This window comes from Fibroporia radiculosa (genome assembly GCF_000313525.1).
Source record: "Fibroporia radiculosa TFFH 294 genomic supercontigs, scaffold860, whole genome shotgun sequence".
Classification (NCBI taxonomy): domain Eukaryota; kingdom Fungi; phylum Basidiomycota; class Agaricomycetes; order Polyporales; family Fibroporiaceae; genus Fibroporia; species Fibroporia radiculosa.
Window position 1 is genome coordinate 48,029 of NW_012133245.1, and position 19,664 is coordinate 67,692.

General features: G+C 51.5%; 10 protein-coding genes across 10 annotated transcripts; 4 read left to right on the forward strand and 6 right to left on the reverse strand.

The window, feature by feature from the left end:
• Positions 1-137: 137 nt before the first annotated feature.
• On the reverse strand, positions 138-2,595 carry FIBRA_01741 (uncharacterized protein; the record flags this gene model as incomplete). Its single annotated transcript, XM_012323612.1, has 13 exons — positions 138-223; positions 278-373; positions 425-433; positions 492-787; positions 849-1,180; positions 1,229-1,353; positions 1,412-1,487; positions 1,538-1,631; positions 1,701-1,758; positions 1,810-1,878; positions 1,934-2,037; positions 2,093-2,191; positions 2,243-2,595. The coding sequence occupies 13 exons, from the start codon at positions 2,593-2,595 to the stop codon at positions 138-140; spliced, it is 1,797 nt and encodes a 598-aa protein (XP_012179002.1).
• Positions 2,596-3,435: 840 nt separating this feature from the next.
• Positions 3,436-4,252, reverse strand: FIBRA_01742 (uncharacterized protein; the record flags this gene model as incomplete). The annotated part of the gene is made up of 4 exons (XM_012323613.1): positions 3,436-3,681; positions 3,736-3,866; positions 3,911-4,038; positions 4,095-4,252. The coding sequence occupies 4 exons, from the start codon at positions 4,250-4,252 to the stop codon at positions 3,436-3,438; spliced, it is 663 nt and encodes a 220-aa protein (XP_012179003.1).
• Positions 4,253-4,344: 92 nt separating this feature from the next.
• On the forward strand, positions 4,345-5,232 carry FIBRA_01743 (uncharacterized protein; the record flags this gene model as incomplete). Its single annotated transcript, XM_012323614.1, has 6 exons — positions 4,345-4,485; positions 4,541-4,677; positions 4,732-4,929; positions 4,992-5,013; positions 5,074-5,158; positions 5,219-5,232. The coding sequence occupies 6 exons, from the start codon at positions 4,345-4,347 to the stop codon at positions 5,230-5,232; spliced, it is 597 nt and encodes a 198-aa protein (XP_012179004.1).
• A 442-nt stretch (positions 5,233-5,674) lies between these two features.
• Positions 5,675-7,316, reverse strand: FIBRA_01744 (uncharacterized protein; the record flags this gene model as incomplete). The annotated part of the gene is made up of 6 exons (XM_012323615.1): positions 5,675-6,032; positions 6,089-6,266; positions 6,318-6,555; positions 6,603-6,933; positions 6,993-7,145; positions 7,195-7,316. The coding sequence occupies 6 exons, from the start codon at positions 7,314-7,316 to the stop codon at positions 5,675-5,677; spliced, it is 1,380 nt and encodes a 459-aa protein (XP_012179005.1).
• A 279-nt stretch (positions 7,317-7,595) lies between these two features.
• Positions 7,596-8,712, forward strand: FIBRA_01745 (uncharacterized protein; the record flags this gene model as incomplete). Its single annotated transcript, XM_012323616.1, has 6 exons — positions 7,596-7,637; positions 7,690-7,846; positions 7,909-8,012; positions 8,070-8,234; positions 8,293-8,478; positions 8,536-8,712. The coding sequence occupies 6 exons, from the start codon at positions 7,596-7,598 to the stop codon at positions 8,710-8,712; spliced, it is 831 nt and encodes a 276-aa protein (XP_012179006.1).
• Positions 8,713-8,816: 104 nt separating this feature from the next.
• On the reverse strand, positions 8,817-11,033 carry FIBRA_01746 (uncharacterized protein; the record flags this gene model as incomplete). Its single annotated transcript, XM_012323617.1, has 8 exons — positions 8,817-9,251; positions 9,308-9,572; positions 9,625-9,836; positions 9,892-10,037; positions 10,088-10,144; positions 10,201-10,255; positions 10,303-10,484; positions 10,526-11,033. The coding sequence occupies 8 exons, from the start codon at positions 11,031-11,033 to the stop codon at positions 8,817-8,819; spliced, it is 1,860 nt and encodes a 619-aa protein (XP_012179007.1).
• A 401-nt stretch (positions 11,034-11,434) lies between these two features.
• FIBRA_01747 (uncharacterized protein) lies at positions 11,435-13,324 on the forward strand (the record flags this gene model as incomplete). The annotated part of the gene is made up of 3 exons (XM_012323618.1): positions 11,435-12,250; positions 12,301-12,895; positions 12,957-13,324. 3 exons carry the CDS (start codon positions 11,435-11,437, stop codon positions 13,322-13,324), a joined length of 1,779 nt encoding a protein of 592 aa, XP_012179008.1.
• Positions 13,325-14,336: 1,012 nt separating this feature from the next.
• On the reverse strand, positions 14,337-15,969 carry FIBRA_01748 (uncharacterized protein; the record flags this gene model as incomplete). Its single annotated transcript, XM_012323619.1, has 6 exons — positions 14,337-14,486; positions 14,541-15,209; positions 15,265-15,318; positions 15,369-15,440; positions 15,498-15,720; positions 15,782-15,969. 6 exons carry the CDS (start codon positions 15,967-15,969, stop codon positions 14,337-14,339), a joined length of 1,356 nt encoding a protein of 451 aa, XP_012179009.1.
• Positions 15,970-16,188: 219 nt separating this feature from the next.
• Positions 16,189-17,666, reverse strand: FIBRA_01749 (uncharacterized protein; the record flags this gene model as incomplete). Its single annotated transcript, XM_012323620.1, has 4 exons — positions 16,189-16,584; positions 16,646-16,852; positions 16,900-17,582; positions 17,642-17,666. The coding sequence occupies 4 exons, from the start codon at positions 17,664-17,666 to the stop codon at positions 16,189-16,191; spliced, it is 1,311 nt and encodes a 436-aa protein (XP_012179010.1).
• Positions 17,667-18,852: 1,186 nt separating this feature from the next.
• FIBRA_01750 (uncharacterized protein) lies at positions 18,853-19,444 on the forward strand (the record flags this gene model as incomplete). Its single annotated transcript, XM_012323621.1, has 4 exons — positions 18,853-18,945; positions 19,010-19,162; positions 19,219-19,337; positions 19,393-19,444. 4 exons carry the CDS (start codon positions 18,853-18,855, stop codon positions 19,442-19,444), a joined length of 417 nt encoding a protein of 138 aa, XP_012179011.1.
• Between the last annotated feature and the right edge of the window lie 220 nt (positions 19,445-19,664).

Below are 19,664 nucleotides of genomic sequence, written 5' to 3' on the forward strand. Positions count from 1 at the left end.
ACGTTCACGATCAGCGACCACTTCAATTCTAAATAGACGCCTACATCAGGGGGTATATCTAACTCAAGGCGTACTTTATATATATCAGTTCAACTACTCGACATGTTATTCACGTAATGCAGATAATCCTAACAAATCTACTCGAGGAGGGTCGAGTCATGGCCATTCAGAATCAATCGAGTGTGGAATCGGATGACCTCCAGCAACCCGTCCGCCCGCATCGCTATAAGGGATGACAGCGTGAGCGAAGCACCAAATTTTGGCCGATAGAACGTACCCTCGTTCACAGTGTGTGCACCGTTGTAGCTGTCGTCACCGAATGTGTGTCCGTAGCGGAAAATGTGCTTGGTTAGCTTCCAGTAGTGTCTAGTATCTATACATTCATTCCGTGAGTACACTGAAGTCATAGACCCTTCATACATACCGGTGTTTCCTAAGCAAATAGTGTCAGTCCTGTGAAGTTTATCGTATGAATAAAGTGATCTGCGCACCCGTAGAAAGACTAGGCGCAAGGAAAACCTTTTTAGGAGTGTCTGACCGCTTTGAGGTACTCAAAGAGCTAATGATCGTCCCAGCGAGGAGCTCGTATGGACCGCTGCCAAACGTCGGCGTAACAGGAGCAGGCTCCAACTGTGTGCCGTAAGCGTCCGTAATCTGCATATGTCCATACGCAGCCTCTGTAGAGAAAGGCCCGTACTGCACCCCGAAGGCATCCACAGACAAGTTCATGCCCACCGCCAAAGGTCCGATGGTCTCCGTAATATGAGACTTGACGTCAGAGACGGAGCTACAGGCGTCCTCGAGCGATGAGCATGTCTCGAGATGTGTATACAGGACAAACGGCATACCTGACTGTATTGATTCTGTGGTTCATGATGAAGTATGCGTTCTCGGGGAGGGCATTTGACTTGACACCGCCATGGATGATATCAATGGCCTGCGTGGTTCCAGAGAGAGGAGGGTACATTCGGTCCGTGCTCGCTAGCTCTTCCTCCAACTTCTTCAACGCTTTGTTGCTCTTCAGCGACCTCTTGATCAGCTTCTTCATGCGGCCGGACATCATGGGATCATATTCAGCTTGACACTGTAGCTGCTTATAATATGTAGAGGTTCGGTTCAGGTGTACCGTGTGGGGGTTCGCTTCGATATGCGTGATCAGCTTGGCGAGCATACCAATGGTCTGCGATTGTTATCAGCATCCTGTTTAATGTAGACGTAAGAGTCGCACAGTGTGAAGGGGAGGGACGCTGGAATGTCCGCCAGGACCAGAGAGCTCCACCCGCGCATCCAGCTTGCCTTTCTCCGCAACGGCAGGGCTTGACATGAGGGCATCGCCGCGGGAAGAGTATCCTCCTTCATACAGTATACGTTATGGGGATAGTAGGGCGTACGTATGAGCAGAAGCACGCACCGCCTTCGTCAACAATGATAGAGAACGCGTCTTCGCCATACGTGGGCAAGAGGTAGTCTCTGATGGCAGTCGCACCCTAGGAGTAATTAAGCTGAGTGCCAGGAATTGAAATTGCGCGAGGCCTACTGCGACACCACTACGTTCCTCATCCATGCCGTACGCGAGCACAATAGATCTCTTGGGTTGGAAGCCTTTCTCGAGGAGCTTCTCAACGGAAGTCCTATGAGGCGATGATACACAATTACAATTCAGTTACGTTTAACAGGTTTGAAGAATCAGCTGGGCTCACAATGTACTAATGAGACCGGGCTTGTCGTCACAGCTGCCTCTTCCCCAAATCCACTCCCCTTTCAGTTCGTAAGCGATAGCGATCGACAATGCACACAAAATTACCGCACCATCGTAGTACCCTGAGAATGGAGGATGAACCCATTCGTCCCAAGTGAGCGGCTCAACAGGAACCACGTCTGGCCAAATCACTCAGTCGGCGCTTTGGCCACACCTGGCACCATCAGTCCGTACCTTGATGTGCTGTCAAGAGCATGGGTTTGAGAGTGTCGTCGGTTCCCTGCCAATGGTAAACGAGCGCGTAAAGATTGACCGTTGTTTTCTGCAACTTCGAATGGCTGCCGATCCACTGGGGTCAGTATGCGACGGCGATCACAAAATATCCAAACGCACACCAAGGGGAATCTCTTCTCAAGATATGCGTGCATCTCGCCGAAAATCTCCCATCGAGGGTCCTGACCGGGTGGTTTCAGGTCATCATACATCTGCGTGCTGAGCGCGGAGCCATGAGATTGGGGCCGTTTCAGTCGAGAACAGACGTACGGTATCTGGACAGCTCCACTAAGGCTCCCAACGGCATACATCTTAAACTCCTCGGTAGCATATTCGGCGTCGAGCTCTGCCATCAACTCCGAGGAGGGAGAGATGGGAGAGGACTGGGGACAAGTCTCCGCCATGAAATCGTCATTGAAGGCGAGCCAAGATTCGCTTGCTTCGCGAATGTTGATGCCGATGACATTAGAGAAGACTCTTGCTCCGAGAGCAAAGATGCAGAAAACGAGGAGTGCGGCACGTAAAACCGAAGCGAAGGTCGACTTCGAAGTGTTAGCAGCCTTTGTATGAAGGGCGCGGCCCTTCACGTCGACTCGACTGATGGGCAGCTGAGCATTTCCCATGGGGGTGATTATGTTGGTCACGAGGATATCACTGGTAGGAGGAAACGGTGTTTGGCGTCTGGTCGAGCTCTGCCAGAGTCAAGCGTTGTAGCAATCTCGCAGCATCCGAGCCAAAAGACCTATATACCGAGCCGCCGCGGCTTCGAATCAGGACCACACTGCATTTCAACGCCGAGCCTGGCCCTGTATGATGTCTTCAGGTAAGTTTCCGATAAGTAACGGGACTCCAGTGTGGCCGCACTGCTTATCGTATCCACACTTGGGAAGACTGATAAGTGGCCCAAACCAAGTCGATGACAAAGAGCCCTGCTTCGGTCAGCAGATACTGAAGCTACTATCCAGAGCTTCCAAAGTATAGATCTATCGAATCCCTTCGGCAGAAAATATGACTCATGCGAGTACTAAGTAGTAGAGCCCGAGTCGCCGGGAGGTTCCAGGATGAGTTGATTGGTAAACGAGTCGGGCACCGAGCGCCCGAATACACTACACGAAAGGATGGAAGTGACGGTCTTTTTGCACATTTTGGCAAGGACTATAGGGTTTGATACTTCCGCCGGAAAAACATTCTGCAGCCAACATCATGTATATCTAATCGAGACGGGTCCATAATTGTGAACTACCTGCTGCGGATATGACTGGGCAGATGGTTAACGATCAATGGCCCGGGGGCTGCGTACCCATCGCTGCCAAGTCGCTGCGGTACATGTGCACGACTGGACACAAGGGCACTTTGTTACCGCTCCGCATTGCACAATATCTATCGCATACATGAGCAAAATACACGCTGCAATCGAAGTGTCGCGACAATAGTGGGAAACAAGCCATGAAACGTACCGCCCCTCAATCATCTCTCCAGGCGACCTGCCCAGCTGCCCATCGTTCGCCCCACATCACTCGCTTGTGGTATACCTTTCTCAGCTCTTTGAACTCTCGAACAAAATCGTCAATGTCCCTGCCATTGGTGCTGATGGGCACAGGCTCTGCAGATGAAGCCTGCACGAAATCCGCTGCACGAGCCTCTGAAATATCGTCTTGGGCGGTGGTCGCATGTCTTAAACGCATGAGAAGGAATTGGGGCGTAAACCGCTATTGGCAGCTATGGGTACCACGTCAACGTGGGTATGAGATATCCACGCGCACCTGGTATACTTCCTTCTGCTCCTTCTCTATTTCCTTCCACCGCGCTTCGAGGTCGCGTGCCTCGTTAAACGCGTCTTGGGTCTCGCTTCTGAGATGGTACAGAGATTCCTCCAGAGCAAGGTTGTTCTCTACTAGCTTCGAGATCAGCTCCAGAAAGCCAAAGCGTTTGACGCACTAGCGATAGTCTCGTTTGCGGAACCCAATTCGGCCTGAGCCTGGTACAGGGACTTGACGTGGTTTAATGTGTGGAATACGGCCTGGAAATATACCGGGTCGTAAAGGAGTTCTTGGAGGTCGTCGCGTCTAAATAGAATATCTGCGTTTCAGTTGCCAAAGGTACGACATCAAAATCTGCCTACGATAGATGCGCTAGCTCTGGGAAATCGGCGAGGAGTGGGGAGGACATGGCATTGGGAAGTTGTTGGGAAGTGCCAAGTGCGATCGAGCTAGGGTTAGGGTCCTGGCTACGCCATGGCGGAGCGCGGACCGTGCCGCCACAAAGCCAGTGCCGAGGCATTTCTGCCGGGGCTGATTACTGACCATATGAGTGAAACGGCGCACCGACGACCGCAAGGTCAACACCTTTCCTCTCGCCACCAACCTGCGACGATGGACAGCGCATTTCAACGTCCCCGCCAGAGCAGGCAGCCCATCGTGCTCACCGCCCTCGGCACTCTCGCCGCCGCATTTCTCTTCTGGGCTGCCTTCCTTCGGCCCACTCCCGTCCCTGCGGTCCCTGTCGTCGCCAAGGTAAGTCGGACGTATATCAGCTCAAAATTGATACAAAATTTGTCCACTTTTGAAGGCTATCGCCGTTTTGAAAGGGGAGTCTGGTGCGAGTGGCACCATCACGCTCACCCAGGCATACCCCGGCGCACCCGTGAACGTGAGCGGTGAGCTATACGGCTTAGACCCACGCGCTCTTCGTGGATTCCACATCCAGTACGTGTGCGATATGTCTCAGAGTCCCGGTCATTCTTACTAATATCTATCCAGCACGGCGGGCGACTTGTCTGCCGGATGCTTATCCGCTGGCCCCCACTTCAACCCACTGGGACAGACTCATGGAGCACAGACTGACGCAGTCCGGCATGCGGGCGATTTGGGAAACATCGACACCGACTCCGAAGGTGTTGCACATGTATCCCTCGAAGACAGCATCATCTCGTTGAACGGCCCGATGAGCGTCATTGGGTGAGTTCATAAACGCATATCGAATTTGCTACGGAACGCTGAGTGCAGCAAACGCTCTGCAGACGGGCCATCGTACTTCATGCCGTGAGTTTCCGTTAGTACACATACCTGTCGTGGTCAAGCTGAACATACAATCCTTATTAGGGCCAAGATGATCTGGGCAAAGGCGGCAATGAGGAGTCTCTCAAGACGGGAAATGCTGGCGCGCGCGCAGCATGCGGTGTCATCGGTGCGTTCCCTCAGTTCCACAGAACGGTCGAGATGGCTGATATTCGCTTGCCATTTACAGGGATTGCCGAGTAGATGAAATACCACTGAAGCGTTTTGGCTCCTTGACCAAAATAAAAATATCGACATTGGTGGGCGACCATCCCGCCATGGATCATTACATGTTGATAGTTGTACATGGATTGACGTACTGGATGATTCAAATGATATTCTTGAGTATGTCTGTCGGTCGCACCACGCTCAGCATGCAGCTGTGTTCCATTCATGCATACATGTCAGCCCTCGTGAGTGTATCGATTCTCTGATACTCTGAGCAATCTCGGAAGAACTTTCGTCTCCCAGAAGCGGCAAGCAGCGTGTTGCGGAGACATGGGGAGTATGAATAACCGGGATCACTCGTTGAGACTGAAAATGCGTCGTCAAATCAGAGCTCCGGGACGGAGATACATACTCTGTATTCGATTTCGTGGCCTCCCCCTCCGCGACCACGCGACAGGTGGGAGCAGAAACCACTAGACTATACCATTGGCCATTCTGTAAAGACCCCTTCGCCAAACCTGAAAAAGCTAATCATGCCAGCGTCTACGGCAGCTATGACAACCATCTTCTTGCCGGTCTTCAAGGCAATGAAGGGATTCGTACCTCTCGGCGGCTGAGGATTTTGTGGCGACGGTGGTGTAAATGCCCACTGAAATAGTTTTTGTGCAAGAGTCAAATTAGAAACGGGAAGAGGGGCCTGAGGGGGCATTGTTGTAGCAGCCGATTTCTGCTGCGCGTACGATAGACGTTTACGAGGAATAGGGGGAGGAAGTTCCGGGAGGATGCCAAACAAAGCGGTAAGCTCCACGAGTGAGGGTACGGATGTGGTGCGTGCACTACAGTTCACAGTTCAGTACAACTCGGGGTATATGTGTAATGAATCAGAACGTACTCAACGACTACTACCGAGTAGTCTGGTGGTGGAGGTGCTGTCTTCTTAAACGGCGTCGACGGCTTATAGACATTGTAGAAGATTTCGTAAGGCGAAGGCCCTGCATTTGGCTTCTGCTTAATGTGGAGAGGTACATGGTGTCCTGCAGGTAAGAAGCGGAGAGACTTAAAAAGCGAGCCTAGAAAGGTCCGTCTATATCATTCAAGGCGATCCGAAGATAACAACATACTGTTGTTGAAACCATGGTGCACCCAATTGCCCAACCGCAGTGGTCTCCACCAGTCAAAAGCCCGCGTGAATATTCGCGCGACTCTGCGAAACGCAGATTGTACCGTTGACCATAGTCGCGCGAAGAAAGAACGAGATGGTGAGAATTGTGTAGAAGAGGGGAGTGGAGTCGGATAATCTGGAGTTGGTGGCCTAGCACGCGTCACAGCGTAACCCAGCCGTCTCAGGTAGGAAAAAACCTAAGTCCGCTATGAGTAAAGGAAAAGTCGAAATAAATTTGGCCGACCTGGTATTTTTCGAGCGTAAGATTGTCTCTGCCTATCATCTCAGAAAACGCTTGCTGCACAGACATGGGAACGCCATCGATCTCTTCCAGGCCTGGAGTCTCTGAAAGAGGCAAATTGGACGCCTTCCAACAGAGCATAGCGCCCCGCTCGACGAGATAGATAGCTTCTTCAGGGAGCAACTCAAGCCTTTTCTGTAGCTTTTTGGTGTCATTTTGTGTGGAGGATGCCCTAGCAACAGAATGGCCCATAGTGCCGAAGTGGACGCCTCGCGCTACGGTTACATGCGCCCGTGCAATGTCCGGGTGCCATATGGCATAGCTGATGGACTTGCTAGCATAGAACCATGCGCAATGAGCATTTCAAGAGTCAACATTGTCAAAAAAACATACCTCGAGATCGTCCGCGGCGCAGAAAGCGCGTCCAGCATCGCGTTGCGCGCGCGATCCAAGACATGTCGTTGCAGGCCGGACCCCCCAGTCGCGTTGGGCTCAAAATCCTTCTCTCCTCTCTTCGGAATAACAGGTCGCGCAGCGGAGCTCGACCTGATGGACGAGGTCAGCGCGAGTGAGAGATTGCAGGAGGGATGCGCACGGCAGTTTGGTCCAATCCGGGCCCTGGTCCTCTTCCTCGCCAGACGACTGCTCGTCCTCTTCCCGATCTTCTGGCTTTGATGGCAGCGGGGCTGCGGTTGGCTTCTCGAGGTTGTCGTCCATGTCTGGTTAATGTGCAAGTTGTGCGGAAAGAAATCTACATGAGCGCCTTTTGTTTGCGAGTCATTCGGCGTTACCATACTAAGACAATCGTCTTGAACGGCCTTCACACGGCGACGCTCAGACCTGAACCAGCCGAGAAACTCGGACGAGCAGACAACTCATCGGACGACAAGTCCGCGAGCGGCTGCGGTAGTCGACTTCCATTTACCCATTGCTGCTTCCTATATAAACTACTCTAGATATCTATAGTGTTACCGTGAGTGCGCTGTTGATAGCCCAATGGCGTCTCAATCAAGTCCGACGTTCTACCAATCGCTTGCGGTACGTTTTAGTACCATTGAGCTCTGCGTGGCCAAAATGCCAACAATTTCAGGCGGGTGGTCTTGCAGGAACGTCCGTCGACCTGCTCTTCTTCCCAATTGACACGATCAAGACGCGCCTGCAGGCGTCGCAAGGCTTTATCCATGCAGGCGGGTTCAATGGCATATACAAGGGCATAGGGAGTGTGGTTGTCGGCAGTGCGCCCGGAGGTGTGTCTTAAGCACTATATAACACGTTGAATCATCCTGCTAATGCCCGTATCACGTCGCAGCGGCCGTCTTTTTCTGCACGTACGACTCGTTGAAGCGGACGCTTCCCTTCTCGCCGGACCTCGCGCCCGTCACTCATATGGTGTCAGCATCCGTTGGCGAAGTTGTATGAGAGTCATTTCCATTGGCGTGTCATCATCTTATTAGTCCAGGATGATGCTAGGCTGCCTGCCTCATACGCGTACCGACTGAGGTGATCAAGACGCGTATGCAGACCTCGACGTACGGCAACATGGCCAGCTCGTCATTTGCCGGTGCTAAGCGATTGCTCAAGGATGAAGGCATCCGTGGGTTTTATAGAGGTTTTGGGACTACCGTGATGCGAGAGGTGTGCTTACATATACTATCGTATACCGACGCGGCGCGTCTGACATGCTTGCGCTTAGATTCCATTTACCTCCCTCCAATTCCCCCTTTATGAATTTCTGAAGAAAAAACTGTCTCAGGCTCTAGGTGGAAGACCACTACATGCGTATGAAGCCGCACTATGCGGCAGCTTCTCTGGCGGAGTCGCAGCGGCTCTTACTACGCCATTGGATGTGCTTAAAACGCGAGTTATGCTCGACATGAGAGTGCGTTGCTTCCCTCGTCCCTCGTAGTTCGATATGCTAATTGATACTCCGCCTCAGGATACGTCAAAACATGCTATGCCCTCTTTGTCTGCCCGATTCAAACAAATATACGTATCGGAAGGAATTCACGCCCTATTTGCCGGTGTCGTGCCACGGACACTCTGGATATCCGCGGGAGGGGCCGTATTTCTAGGTGTGTACGAATGGGCTGTCAGCAGCGTCGCGAGTATATAGAGCATTTCGGTGTTTCAACTACATATATGAGTACCTATACTACTGACTTCTCAATGTGAGGCATTTCAAACTATGGAGCAGGGATTAAGGATATAAGATCTCGGTTAGTCTCCAGACTGATTAGCAGGACGCGGCCCTAGACGCAATATCACGCGAGGAAGTTTTTTTGGCTCCGTGCCTTCCTCTGGGATGTCGGACAATGGTAGACAAGGTGTGACGGGGTTAGAGTCGCTTGGGGGAGACTCCAGCCCGGACCGTTTCTGCCTCAATTGATCGGACACTGCCTGTGGTTCCTTTATGGACTTGTTGTCTGTTGCTTGGACTGGTGATTCAGTTTCATCGTTACTCCCGACCGGAGGACTCTTTCGCCCGCGCAAAACCCTCGATGATGGGGGAACAAACGATCGGGAAGATGTGGAAGGTATAAGGTACGATGAGTCGATGGAGGCAAAAGCGGTGAGGGTCTGTTCTATCCACAGTGCAGGTGCAGTAGGCTGCGAAGTCCTACCGCCACGGCGCTTTTTCGCAGCCTTCTCCAACTTGATCAAGTAATATCAGCCAAGAGCATAAAAGGCGACAGAATGAGACTGCGCACTTCGACCAGGTTATTCAAATTCCACCATGATTCGTCCACGACCGCATCATTGGAGCAAGCCAATCCGGTAAGGTGTGCCATAGCTCCACTCGTCAAAGCTCGATCGCTATATCCACCTTCCAGAACGCTAATCACTCGTCCATGGGCGAAACTATCTGCAAATTTGCGTGTGTCTTGCGCGAACCGATAATAGAAAGTAGTAGGCACATGTCGATGATGTCGTGACATTGATGGGTATTCGTGTTCATTCGCATCGAAGCCACAGCTGTGAATTGCATAATTAATGCACGAGTTAGGATCGAGCTAACGAGGCCTACCTGATGAATACCAGGACATCGTCACCAGGTCCCCCTGTCGTCTCGAGAAATTCACCGGCTTTACCCAGTAAACTTGAGTAGGGGCCTGCATACAGCTCGGTCCAGAACTGGTTCTCCGAGTTGTACGGAGTTAGGTGTACGTTCTCGATATATTGTCCGTGCGGCCCATGAATGGAGACCGAGGCTGCTTGAACGAGCTCTGGTTTCCCGTCCTTCGCCAAGGAGTGAGACCAGTATTGGATGACCGCCAGGATGGTAAACACATACCTCACATGGATAGGATAGCACGTCGTGTATACTACCATAGTAAACTTGTAAGCCAGGCTTTCCGACAGGTGCATCTGCTTCCTCCTCGAGATGCTGCCTGTATGTCTCTTCGTTGATTTGCCAGGCTATGGACTGTGTACCGTTCCCTGAAAGCCCAGTTCGCAGATCAAGGCGAGTTTACGTGGGTATTGCATACCGTGGTGCAAGTCAATGTCCAAAATCACCACTCGATTGATACCATGTTGTAAATGCGCTGATAACATCCAAAAGCGTCACAATCAAGCCGTTAAAGAGATTGAATTGTCTGACCATGTGCTGCTGCGACGCCGACATTGTTCACAAAGCAGAACCCAGCAGGGCTGTCCTATGGCACAATGAAGTAAATTCCATTATCAGAATAAATCACTGTACCTCTCCACAGTGATGTCCAGGAGGTCGAATCCCAACGAAGGCGCGAGAGGCTTTCGTACCTGCCTCCGATACGCCGCGGCTTGTTGACTTCAGAACCGTGTCTACAGCCTCACAAACTGTGCCCAAAGCACCTTGAATAGCATCTATGGACTCAGGACATACTGCCGTATGGACAGTGTCGGCTATCTCACAAGTGCAAAATATCAACAGTGACTGAACATACAGTATAGGTCCCCTTGTGATAAATGCGAGGGGATTTCGCTGTCTCCGCGACTTATTGCGTCCTTGCTATACCTTGCCCAACGCTTTAGGCTCCCCAAATACATGTCCTCGGTTATATCACCGTGAACGAATTTGACGGCAGGATGGTTCAAAAGGTCGAGAGTGGCATCACTGTGCACGAATTCAACGCGTCCTTGCGACAGCTGGGGCGAAATCGAGGAAGAGGTGATGTTTAGATGCTCCAAAGCTGCCGTAAGTTCGTCCGTACCCTCGGTAGGATTTTGCACACTTGAACTTCCACTGAGGCCTTCGGACTTCACTGCAGTTTGAGCCGATGTAGAATTGGAATTGTTTAAACGAGCGAACGCCGCAGCTAGGCCAAGATTGACCGCGCGCAGGCGCTCCGGACGTTCCACAATGGAGGATGTATCCTTAGAGCGTATAAAGCGATGCTGTAAACATGCCTTTTGCAGGAACACAGCCGTTTTATCACCACTGTTCGGCACCATACCTCCACACAAGACAAGCCTAGAGCAGTTGTATCAGGAGGTGGGGGTCGAGCTTCAAGCTTCAAAGTTCAAGTTCGGAACGCGCCCTAATAGTAACAGTCGCGTTTGGCGTCACAATCATGTGACGAGAGTTAGTTTATAACATACTACGCAATGCTTACTCCATATGGCTATTACTTAGCCTTTCTTGGCCCAAGTGCCCGGATAAGTCCTATGAGCTCGGAGTCGAGCACACTCTTCCCCAGCGCGCGACTCGCACATTCTCCAGTGCCCGCACTATCATCGCCGTTCGCTTCCTCCCTGCCTCGTGGAGGGCTTCCTCTTTCAAGTTGTGCTAGTTGCATATCTCTTATACAGCCCTGTGAAGCTATTCCATGATACGGCACTGTACATTCTGAGGCATGGACTTCCCTCTCGATGCCAGGAGTGGCGCGATCACCTCGACTCATGACACTGGTCAAGTTATCACTGCTGGAGCGGCATTTCTCAATGTCCAGGGATTTGTTGATGCACCGCGCGAGATTCAGATTTCATCACAAATGCCTCACCAAGTCAGTGGCTTCATCCGTCATAGCCAGCCCATTGGCGAGAATAGTCACCAACCACTGCCGAACGTTACTCTCCGTCAAGACGCAATGACTGCCCCATCCGGGAATGGCGACCGTCATGTCGATAGCTCTGCATTGCCTCTCCGAGACAGATCCTTACATTCGAGCGCTCAGGTCCCGGTGTCTCCCAGCTCCCCTCATGTTGTCGACATACAGAACAGCAATAGTCAAGATGATACCCCCCCTCTCGCATCCGACTCCGACACTCAGTCAGATACTGGCGACTCAGATGACGAAGATTACGACAGCAGTAGCAGCATGCCTGTCTTGCAGTCCGTGTCCGACTCTTCAGAATCTGAGCTTGACGCCTCCGACTCTGATGACTCGGCATGGGACGAACCAGCTTCTCAACGTCAGCCTCTGATCACTCCAGTTACAGCTGCCGGTGCAGTACGGGCTGGCCCTTCATACATAATCAGTCCACAACGACAGGCTGGCCTTCCATCATATACAACTAGAGATATTTTCGAGTCGGAAGATGATGATGATGATGACGACGAGGACGAGGACGAAGATGAAGACGAACCTGACGTTGAAGATGAAGACATCTTCGATCTGGAGGATTACCTGGCCCATGGTGGTTTCTTGAATAATCCTCCGCCTCTAGACGTAGGTAGCAATCCTCGCCTCTCACCATCTTATGCTCAGTGCTGGTCCAGATCCCCTTTAACCGACATCTCAGATCTCGAGATCTCCTTGACTTGCTTCTCTCTCCGCGCCGCAATGCTGTGGACAACGACCCCGTACGCGCGGAAACCCTATTGGAAGGACTAGAAGTGATACCCGAGGAACTTGTCCGCCGATACGAGAAGCTGCGATGTGGTCATGGCGAAGACAACGACGGGTGTGCCATCTGTCGTGACGAGTTCTTCCTCGATTATGTCATGGAGCCAATAGAACAGAAATCGTCGGCGAGTGATTGTGCTTTTTTTGAAGCGCTTCCCTTCCATATGCCTCCGTGCCAGATCCTCGCATTTCCGTGCCCAGGGAGACATTTGTTCCACAGTGATTGCCTTTCCCCTTGGCTTGCGCGCAAGACGACATGCCCATCTTGCCGTTTCGATATCGATCCCGAGTCGCTGACACTGCGTATACCTGGGTCATCCATGCTTGATTTTGATGGAAGGCCAAGGGCACCATTTCCGAAGAGGTGGGAACCTCCACGAGTGAGTAGACTGAAAGAATGGTTGGAGCAGGAAGAGCTTGCGCGTCGAAATGGAGCGAATTGCTCGAAGCCCGTGCCAGTCGATCAAGGTATTTAATCGTGAAGCCTACCTACTTGTTACGGCATTCTGACAGTAGGATCATCCTATAGATGATGGAGCTGACGCCGACGATGAACTAGACGAACGAGAAGAGGTTTGGGCTGATGTTGAAAGACAAGCGTTGAATTCTGGACAAACTTCGCCGCCACCAGATGCATTCAGTGACCGTCACACGCCGTCGTTTTCCCAAATTCCGCCTCTGCCTCCACCTTTGCCTCATAACCTTGGACAATACCCCCGCCATTATGCCGCCATGCTGACCAGGGACCTGCGCGAGGCTGGGTTAGAGGATGTGTTCACGCGTGCTTCACGCAGGGTGCGCGTGAGCTTCGGTGTGCAGACCCCGCCCTCGTTTATGCCTCGAGAGCACCCCGGGTCCGGGCCCGCCAGTGCAGGCGCGCAGGCTGATTTAGATTGATAACCGTTAAGTGTTTCGATCAGGATTGCTTTCTCAGACTTGTTTGCCGGACATACTTACTTCAGCTCATTGTAATTTAGCAGCAAAATCGAAATTTACTCGCATCTGTGTAGGAAGGGGTTCTCACTCAATGATATGTGCTCAGGGAATTGTAGGACCGTCGCATCAATAATTTTATCGCCTCATTGCTCTGCAGACTCAAATGGTAGAGCATGGACCGCGTCTCGCGGTACCGCTATCATCGAGTTTGCTCTACTTGTAACACTACCTAAGTATCTTATGTATTAGATGATCGGGATCCAACATGGAACGTATAACGGAATCTAAATTGTCAAATTGCCCCGTTCGTTTCTCGTTTATATACATACATGGACGAATTTTTCTCTCAACGGACTTGCGTTTCCGTCCTCTCGCTGTTTCGTTCTTTTGCTTGAATGGCGTTGCGACGTGGAGAACTTGGTGAGTATTCAACACTAAATCAAGTACAAGATCGATCGATGATGCAAATCGTTACTAAGACGTGATAGTGTCACTTATAATTCATCCCCACCCATCAGCGTAGCTCTGGTTCATACTCGATACCTTGTCGCTGCCCCAGAGTCAAGGCCAAGTGTGTCTTCGACACCCTCGCCGCCTTTTTTTTGCTCTTCACACTGCTCTCGCGCTCATTGGGAGCATCCTCGAGCAGCTGATGAAAGCGAGGGGCGACAAGGAACCCACTGGGGCCTTCGTGTCCTGCAGTACAAGCTCACCTGATAATTGGCGCAATCATGATCCCCAAAGCGAAATGGACCAAGTATTAAGAGCCGAGTTGCTTAGCACTCGATGCAACAAAAGACGGCCTAATTTGAGCTGTGACGGGAAATGAGGAGCTGAAATGGCTCGTCTGCAACCCCTCTGAGCAAGGTCTCATTACCTGAAGACAGACGACATCAACCAGTGCGTCCTTACTACAAAACTAATCCTAATAATACACAGAGAGAAGGATGAAGGTACGCGCGACATTTCAGCATTACAATAATTTTCCAACTGGTTTCAGCCCGTCGAATCCATTGTTATACACAAGCTTTCCGCCGACATATGTTTGCTGGACCCGCCCATACAGAACTTGGCCTTCATATGCGGTCAGCTTATTCTTGAAATTAAGCGACTCTGGCGTCACCTATGATTTCCATTAGATCTCTCGATACCTCGATACAAATGAATTATCACATACTGTGGATTTTGCGCTGGGATCCCACAATATCAGATCAGCGTCGTAACCAGCCTTTATCTGTCCCTTTCTATCGCCTAATCCAGCGTGTTTCGCCGTTTGGGTGCACACCCAATTAACGATACGCTCGATACCGATACTGCGTTTGCGGCATTCCGTCCAGAGTAAGCTCAGGCCGAGACCAAGCGTGTTTATGCCGCCCCACGCATGCATGATGTCCCCGTCCTCTATGTGTTTGAGCGAGGCAATGCAAGGACTATGGTCGCTCACAACGCAATCGATCGTGCCATCCAAAAGTGCCTCCCACAATTCTTCCCTGTTCCCTTCTTCGCGGATCGGGGGACAACATTTGAACACGGGCTTTCCGTCGGGTATCTGTGCTGCGGATAGGCACAGATAGTGGAAGCACGTCTCTACAGTGAGAGGAAGACCAGATGCCTTTGCTGCTCGGATGAGGGGAAGTGCGAGGGCTGCAGAGAGATGAACAATGTGCAAGCGAAGCCCAGGGTATTGGCGGTGGAGGTCGTTGATCAGGGAGATAGCATTGACTTCCAGCTCTTGAGGGCGTGATTCCAGGAATGTAGCATAGAGGGTAGGATCTTGGGTTTCAGTATGAGGGTTGTGTGAGTTGCCCTCGAGTTCCGCGTGGAAACATAGGACGGTAGATGTGTTCTGATCGAATGCGTCATGTCAACAGTTTAACGTAGGCGGGGTAACAAATGTGCACCTTCAACTCTTCCATGGCGAGATGTAAGTCATCCGCTGTGACACATGGGAATTCCTGCAAGTACGTCAGAAAAGCGCAAGGACATGATACAGTGGGGGTCGTACATCGACACCACTCTCGATGAGAAAACATTTAAATCCCTTCACGCCTGCATCTATCAAGGGTCTCAGGTGAGACTATCGTGCCACTACTATCAGAAGTGTTGTAATGCGCATGCAGAACAACTCAAAAACCTGATTGCCTGGGATAACACCACCCCAGAAGGCAACGTCAGTCCAACACTGGTCCTGAGCTGCCTTCCGCTTCTCCTCCAAATTTTCGACTGTAGTGGTTGGCGGGATAGAATTCAGCGGCATGTCAACTACAGTGGTGACGCCGCCTGAGGCGGCAGCCCGGGTGCCGGTCCAAAAACCCTCCCAGTCAGTACGGCCTGGCTCATTGAGATGGACGTGAGCACTGGGATTGTACATCAAATCAGGAGCACCACAGCATGCCTCTCAAAGACCACGATACATACTCGACGAGACCTGGGAGGATTAAATTATCTCCGGCATCTACCCAATCTATATCGTCAACAGCGGCAGGGAGTCCGTCGTTCACTTGAAGAATCTTGCCCGTGGAGGTATCGACCACGATTGTCGCGGGCTGAATTTCACCATCGATCAATACCTTTGATCCTTGGAATACACATAGGTGACTTGACATCGTTTGGGCAGATCCAAACACGTACTTGAATGTCGAGATCGCTTTTAGATCATACCTACTACCACCGTGCGATGCCGTTTTGGGAAACCGACGTGGTTGCCGCGATCTTGGTGTCGATTCAGATCCATACAACATAACAATACAAGGTAATTGGAAAACAGCATACACAACATCCGAAAATACAAGAACACAAAGCCGAAGACGAAACACACTAGTTAGTTACAAGGTCTCCAGTTTGTCCATCAGAATGGCCCATTCCACGATGGTAACACCTTTCTTGAGTGCCTGCTCTTTGACCTCACGGTCTCGAGTAGCCTCGCTCAGCCTCGCTATAGCCCGGAGATGCTCCACCCTGTGTATTCCTAATTCTGAGAGGATAGGTGATAGGTGCAGCAACGATGGATCGCACGACGCCAGTATCAACTCCACTGGCGAGGACGTATTTGTCGCCTTTGATCCGCTAGTATCCCCCATGGCACTGGCTGTTATCGACGCCCTTCGCTGATGTAATGGTGACATCTGCTTCTGGGGTTCCGGCTGTGGTAATTGTGGACTAGGCGAACTGCCCGTGCTGCCTCCGCTGCGAGGTGGCGTCTGCGGATACATCACCATAAACTGTCCACAGAAAAGCAATGATGTCAAAATCAAAAGGAGGTAAGATAAAGATGTTCCTGACTTCGCTTCTAGTATCCTGTGATAACCGCCTTGAGGCTCGTCGTGTCGGCGACATTGGCGCCGAGCGATCAAGAGCGTTTCGGCGGGGAGGACTGATTGGAACAGGACCACCCGTTTCCATGAACGGAATCGTACTCCCGTTCTCTGAACGCGCATAAATGGGTGTCGGAAATCCCGCTTTAGAGGGTTGGTGATATGCTACCATGTACTGTTCGGTAATCAGCCATAGTATCTGAAAGTTTTCTCCACACTCACCTCGCTTCGCTCGTACGATGATTTCCCTGTCTTGACCATGGTCAGGACACTTCCCCTCCTTGGTTTTGATTCAACACTACTGCTTTTGGTTTGGCCATCACTTACGGTCCATCGAGGATGGGAATCGTTGGGTGGCGCTTTAGCATGCAAATGGATATTTTCCCGACTTCGCGCACCATCGTCTGTCGGAGTGCTACCTGCGCTGCTGTCTGCGACGCGTTCCCGCCAGAGGGAAATGGTGCGGCTCGGGCCATCCTCCATGATCCTAGACTCCACAAGCTCGAGCTTTCCCCTCTTATCGCTGACTTTTCGCCCATTAACAGGCATGTCTTGGCTGCCCAAACTGCGCCGCCCTGAGCCAGTTCTCGCGCCTCTGCCACTCTCGCCCCCATTGATGTTGCGGTTCGGGTGTGCTGCTTCCACAGGAGGCTTCCTCTCTGCAGCACGGAGATCTTCCTCCGCACCCAGCTTCCTCTCCATCTCGTTGACGTAGTTTTGGTATCCAGTGACAGACTCCTCGTAGTCCTGTTCGCGACGCACGAAGCCAACATCCCAGTCCGTTGGGGCCTCAGTAGTCATTGCGTCAAAAGTGTCATCAAGGGCGATACTCGTGGGTGCAGGAGGCGGGTGTCGCACAGATCTTTGCATAGACCCATACTGGTTATATTGATACATGTCTGAAGCTGTCGCGATATGTCAGATGAAGTGGAAGGCCAAAAGGTAGAACACGGGCAGAACATACCACTGGCGTTATCCGTGAGATACATGTCGGTCAGACCGGGGTGAGCTCAAGACGACTAGTGAAGTAATGTGGGGGGCGCCCATCGATGCGGTGGGGTGGCTGGTTGACCGTATCAAGCGAAACACGCGTATGCAGCGTGTTTGGGCACGTGTATCGTGCTTCGTGATCACGAGCTCCTGAAAAGAGTTGTCCACTTCCATTGCGGCTGGAAATGGACGTCCTTTTTGCGAAGCTCAGGAAGCCATTTTTTGGACATATTCAAATAATGCGGCAAGGGTTGATCACAGCATTTATTTGCATTGAACATGGCGTGCATCGACCAACAGGCTCAAGTTTGCGGCAGGAACGGCACCCTACTGTTCACAACTGCGGTGATTATTAGCACTGGGGTAAACGAATTACAATGCTACCTGCCATGATAGTGTGAATGAGCGAGTTTCGGCACCTCGCAGTCCAAAGAGGGTGTGTTCTCTCGGATGCATCCTATCATCGAAGTACGACAACTAAGCTATGGCTGAGAATGTAAATGACACGACTCTCGAGAATCTGATTAGAGCGACGCCACCTATGTCACCCAGTGAAAGTAATGCGGACTTGCATACGTCGTCGTGAGACCATCCGATGTTTCCCCAAGTAGTCCGCCTATACACGAATGGCCGGGTGCCCATGTGTCATAGAGCGAAAGTAACTTGAAGTAGGGATATGTTGTCCAGGACACGCTGTCAAAACGATAAATAGATTCAAGAAGACACACTGAAGATCCACTCACATGCAGGAAATGAGCTTTGGAACACACGAAAAAAGCACTCTCCCCAAGATATGTTTCCTTCCCTCAACGTGATCGGTTATAGGCTCCTGGCGGCGAGCTGGTGAATCTGTTAGTCGATTAGGCAGGCAAAGCCATGTCTCCCAGTGCAAAACATAGCCAGCAGGCTGGATACCAGTTGTGGATAATATTGAACACGCGCTCTACTGAAATGAAGGCGGTTACGCGAAAGCCAAGAGTGCCGACGACCGCAGTCCCACAGCCACAGACGCGTTATACACGTGTCACGCGTGACGCGTCGGGGGTATATAAACAAACGACGCGCTTTGTTGAATGCTATCAACAGCTTGCCTTCTGCTTCCATCAGCAACGCTCAGTCGCGCTCGCCGCCCCTCACAACTTCCTCCAGCCTAACTTTTCTTCCTCGTTATACTCCGCGTACCCAATGGCTCGTACCAAGCAGACTGCTCGCAAGTCCACCGGTGGAAAAGCCCCTCGTAAGCAGCTCGCATCGAAAGCTGCGCGCAAGACCGCTCCCGTGAGTAACTCTGGAGCTCATTGCGCACGTGTCTTTCGACTCTGACACGTCTTTTCCACTCCAGACCGCTGCCGCTGGTGGTGTGAAGAAGCCCCATCGTTTCCGTCCTGGAACTGTCGCTCTCCGAGAAATTAGGCGTTACCAGAAGTCGACAGAGCTCCTTATTAGGAAGCTGCCATTCCAGCGGCTTGTTCGTGAAATTGCACAGGATTTTAAGGTGTGTTGGGTGGGTGCTATGTGCTGGTGTATGGCTTATAGATCTTTCGCCTGCAGACCGACTTGCGCTTCCAGTCGTCGGCTGTCATGGCCCTTCAGGAGGCTGCTGAGGCTTATCTTGTCTCTCTGTTCGAAGACACCAACTTGGCTGCTATTCATGCCAAGCGAGTGACAATGTGCGTGTTTTGCCTCCTGTTATTGTTGTATGTTCATTCCTGATGTACTGGACAGTCAACCAAAGGATCTTGCTCTGGCCCGCCGTCTCCGTGGCGAGAGGAGTTAAATTATTCCTGTTGTATGAGTGGAGAGGCTGCTTTGTACGATCTTTTTTTCTATACTTATGTCTTTCTGCGAGCATCACTTGTAGCCACCTGTATTGGGTGATATATTGTATGCCGACTACGTATATGCATCATGTGTATCCCTGGATCCGATGTGCAATGTGAGCTTGAGTTACGGGGCCGGATTTTATGATTAGAGTCCAATGTCCGAAGGCGATCCGA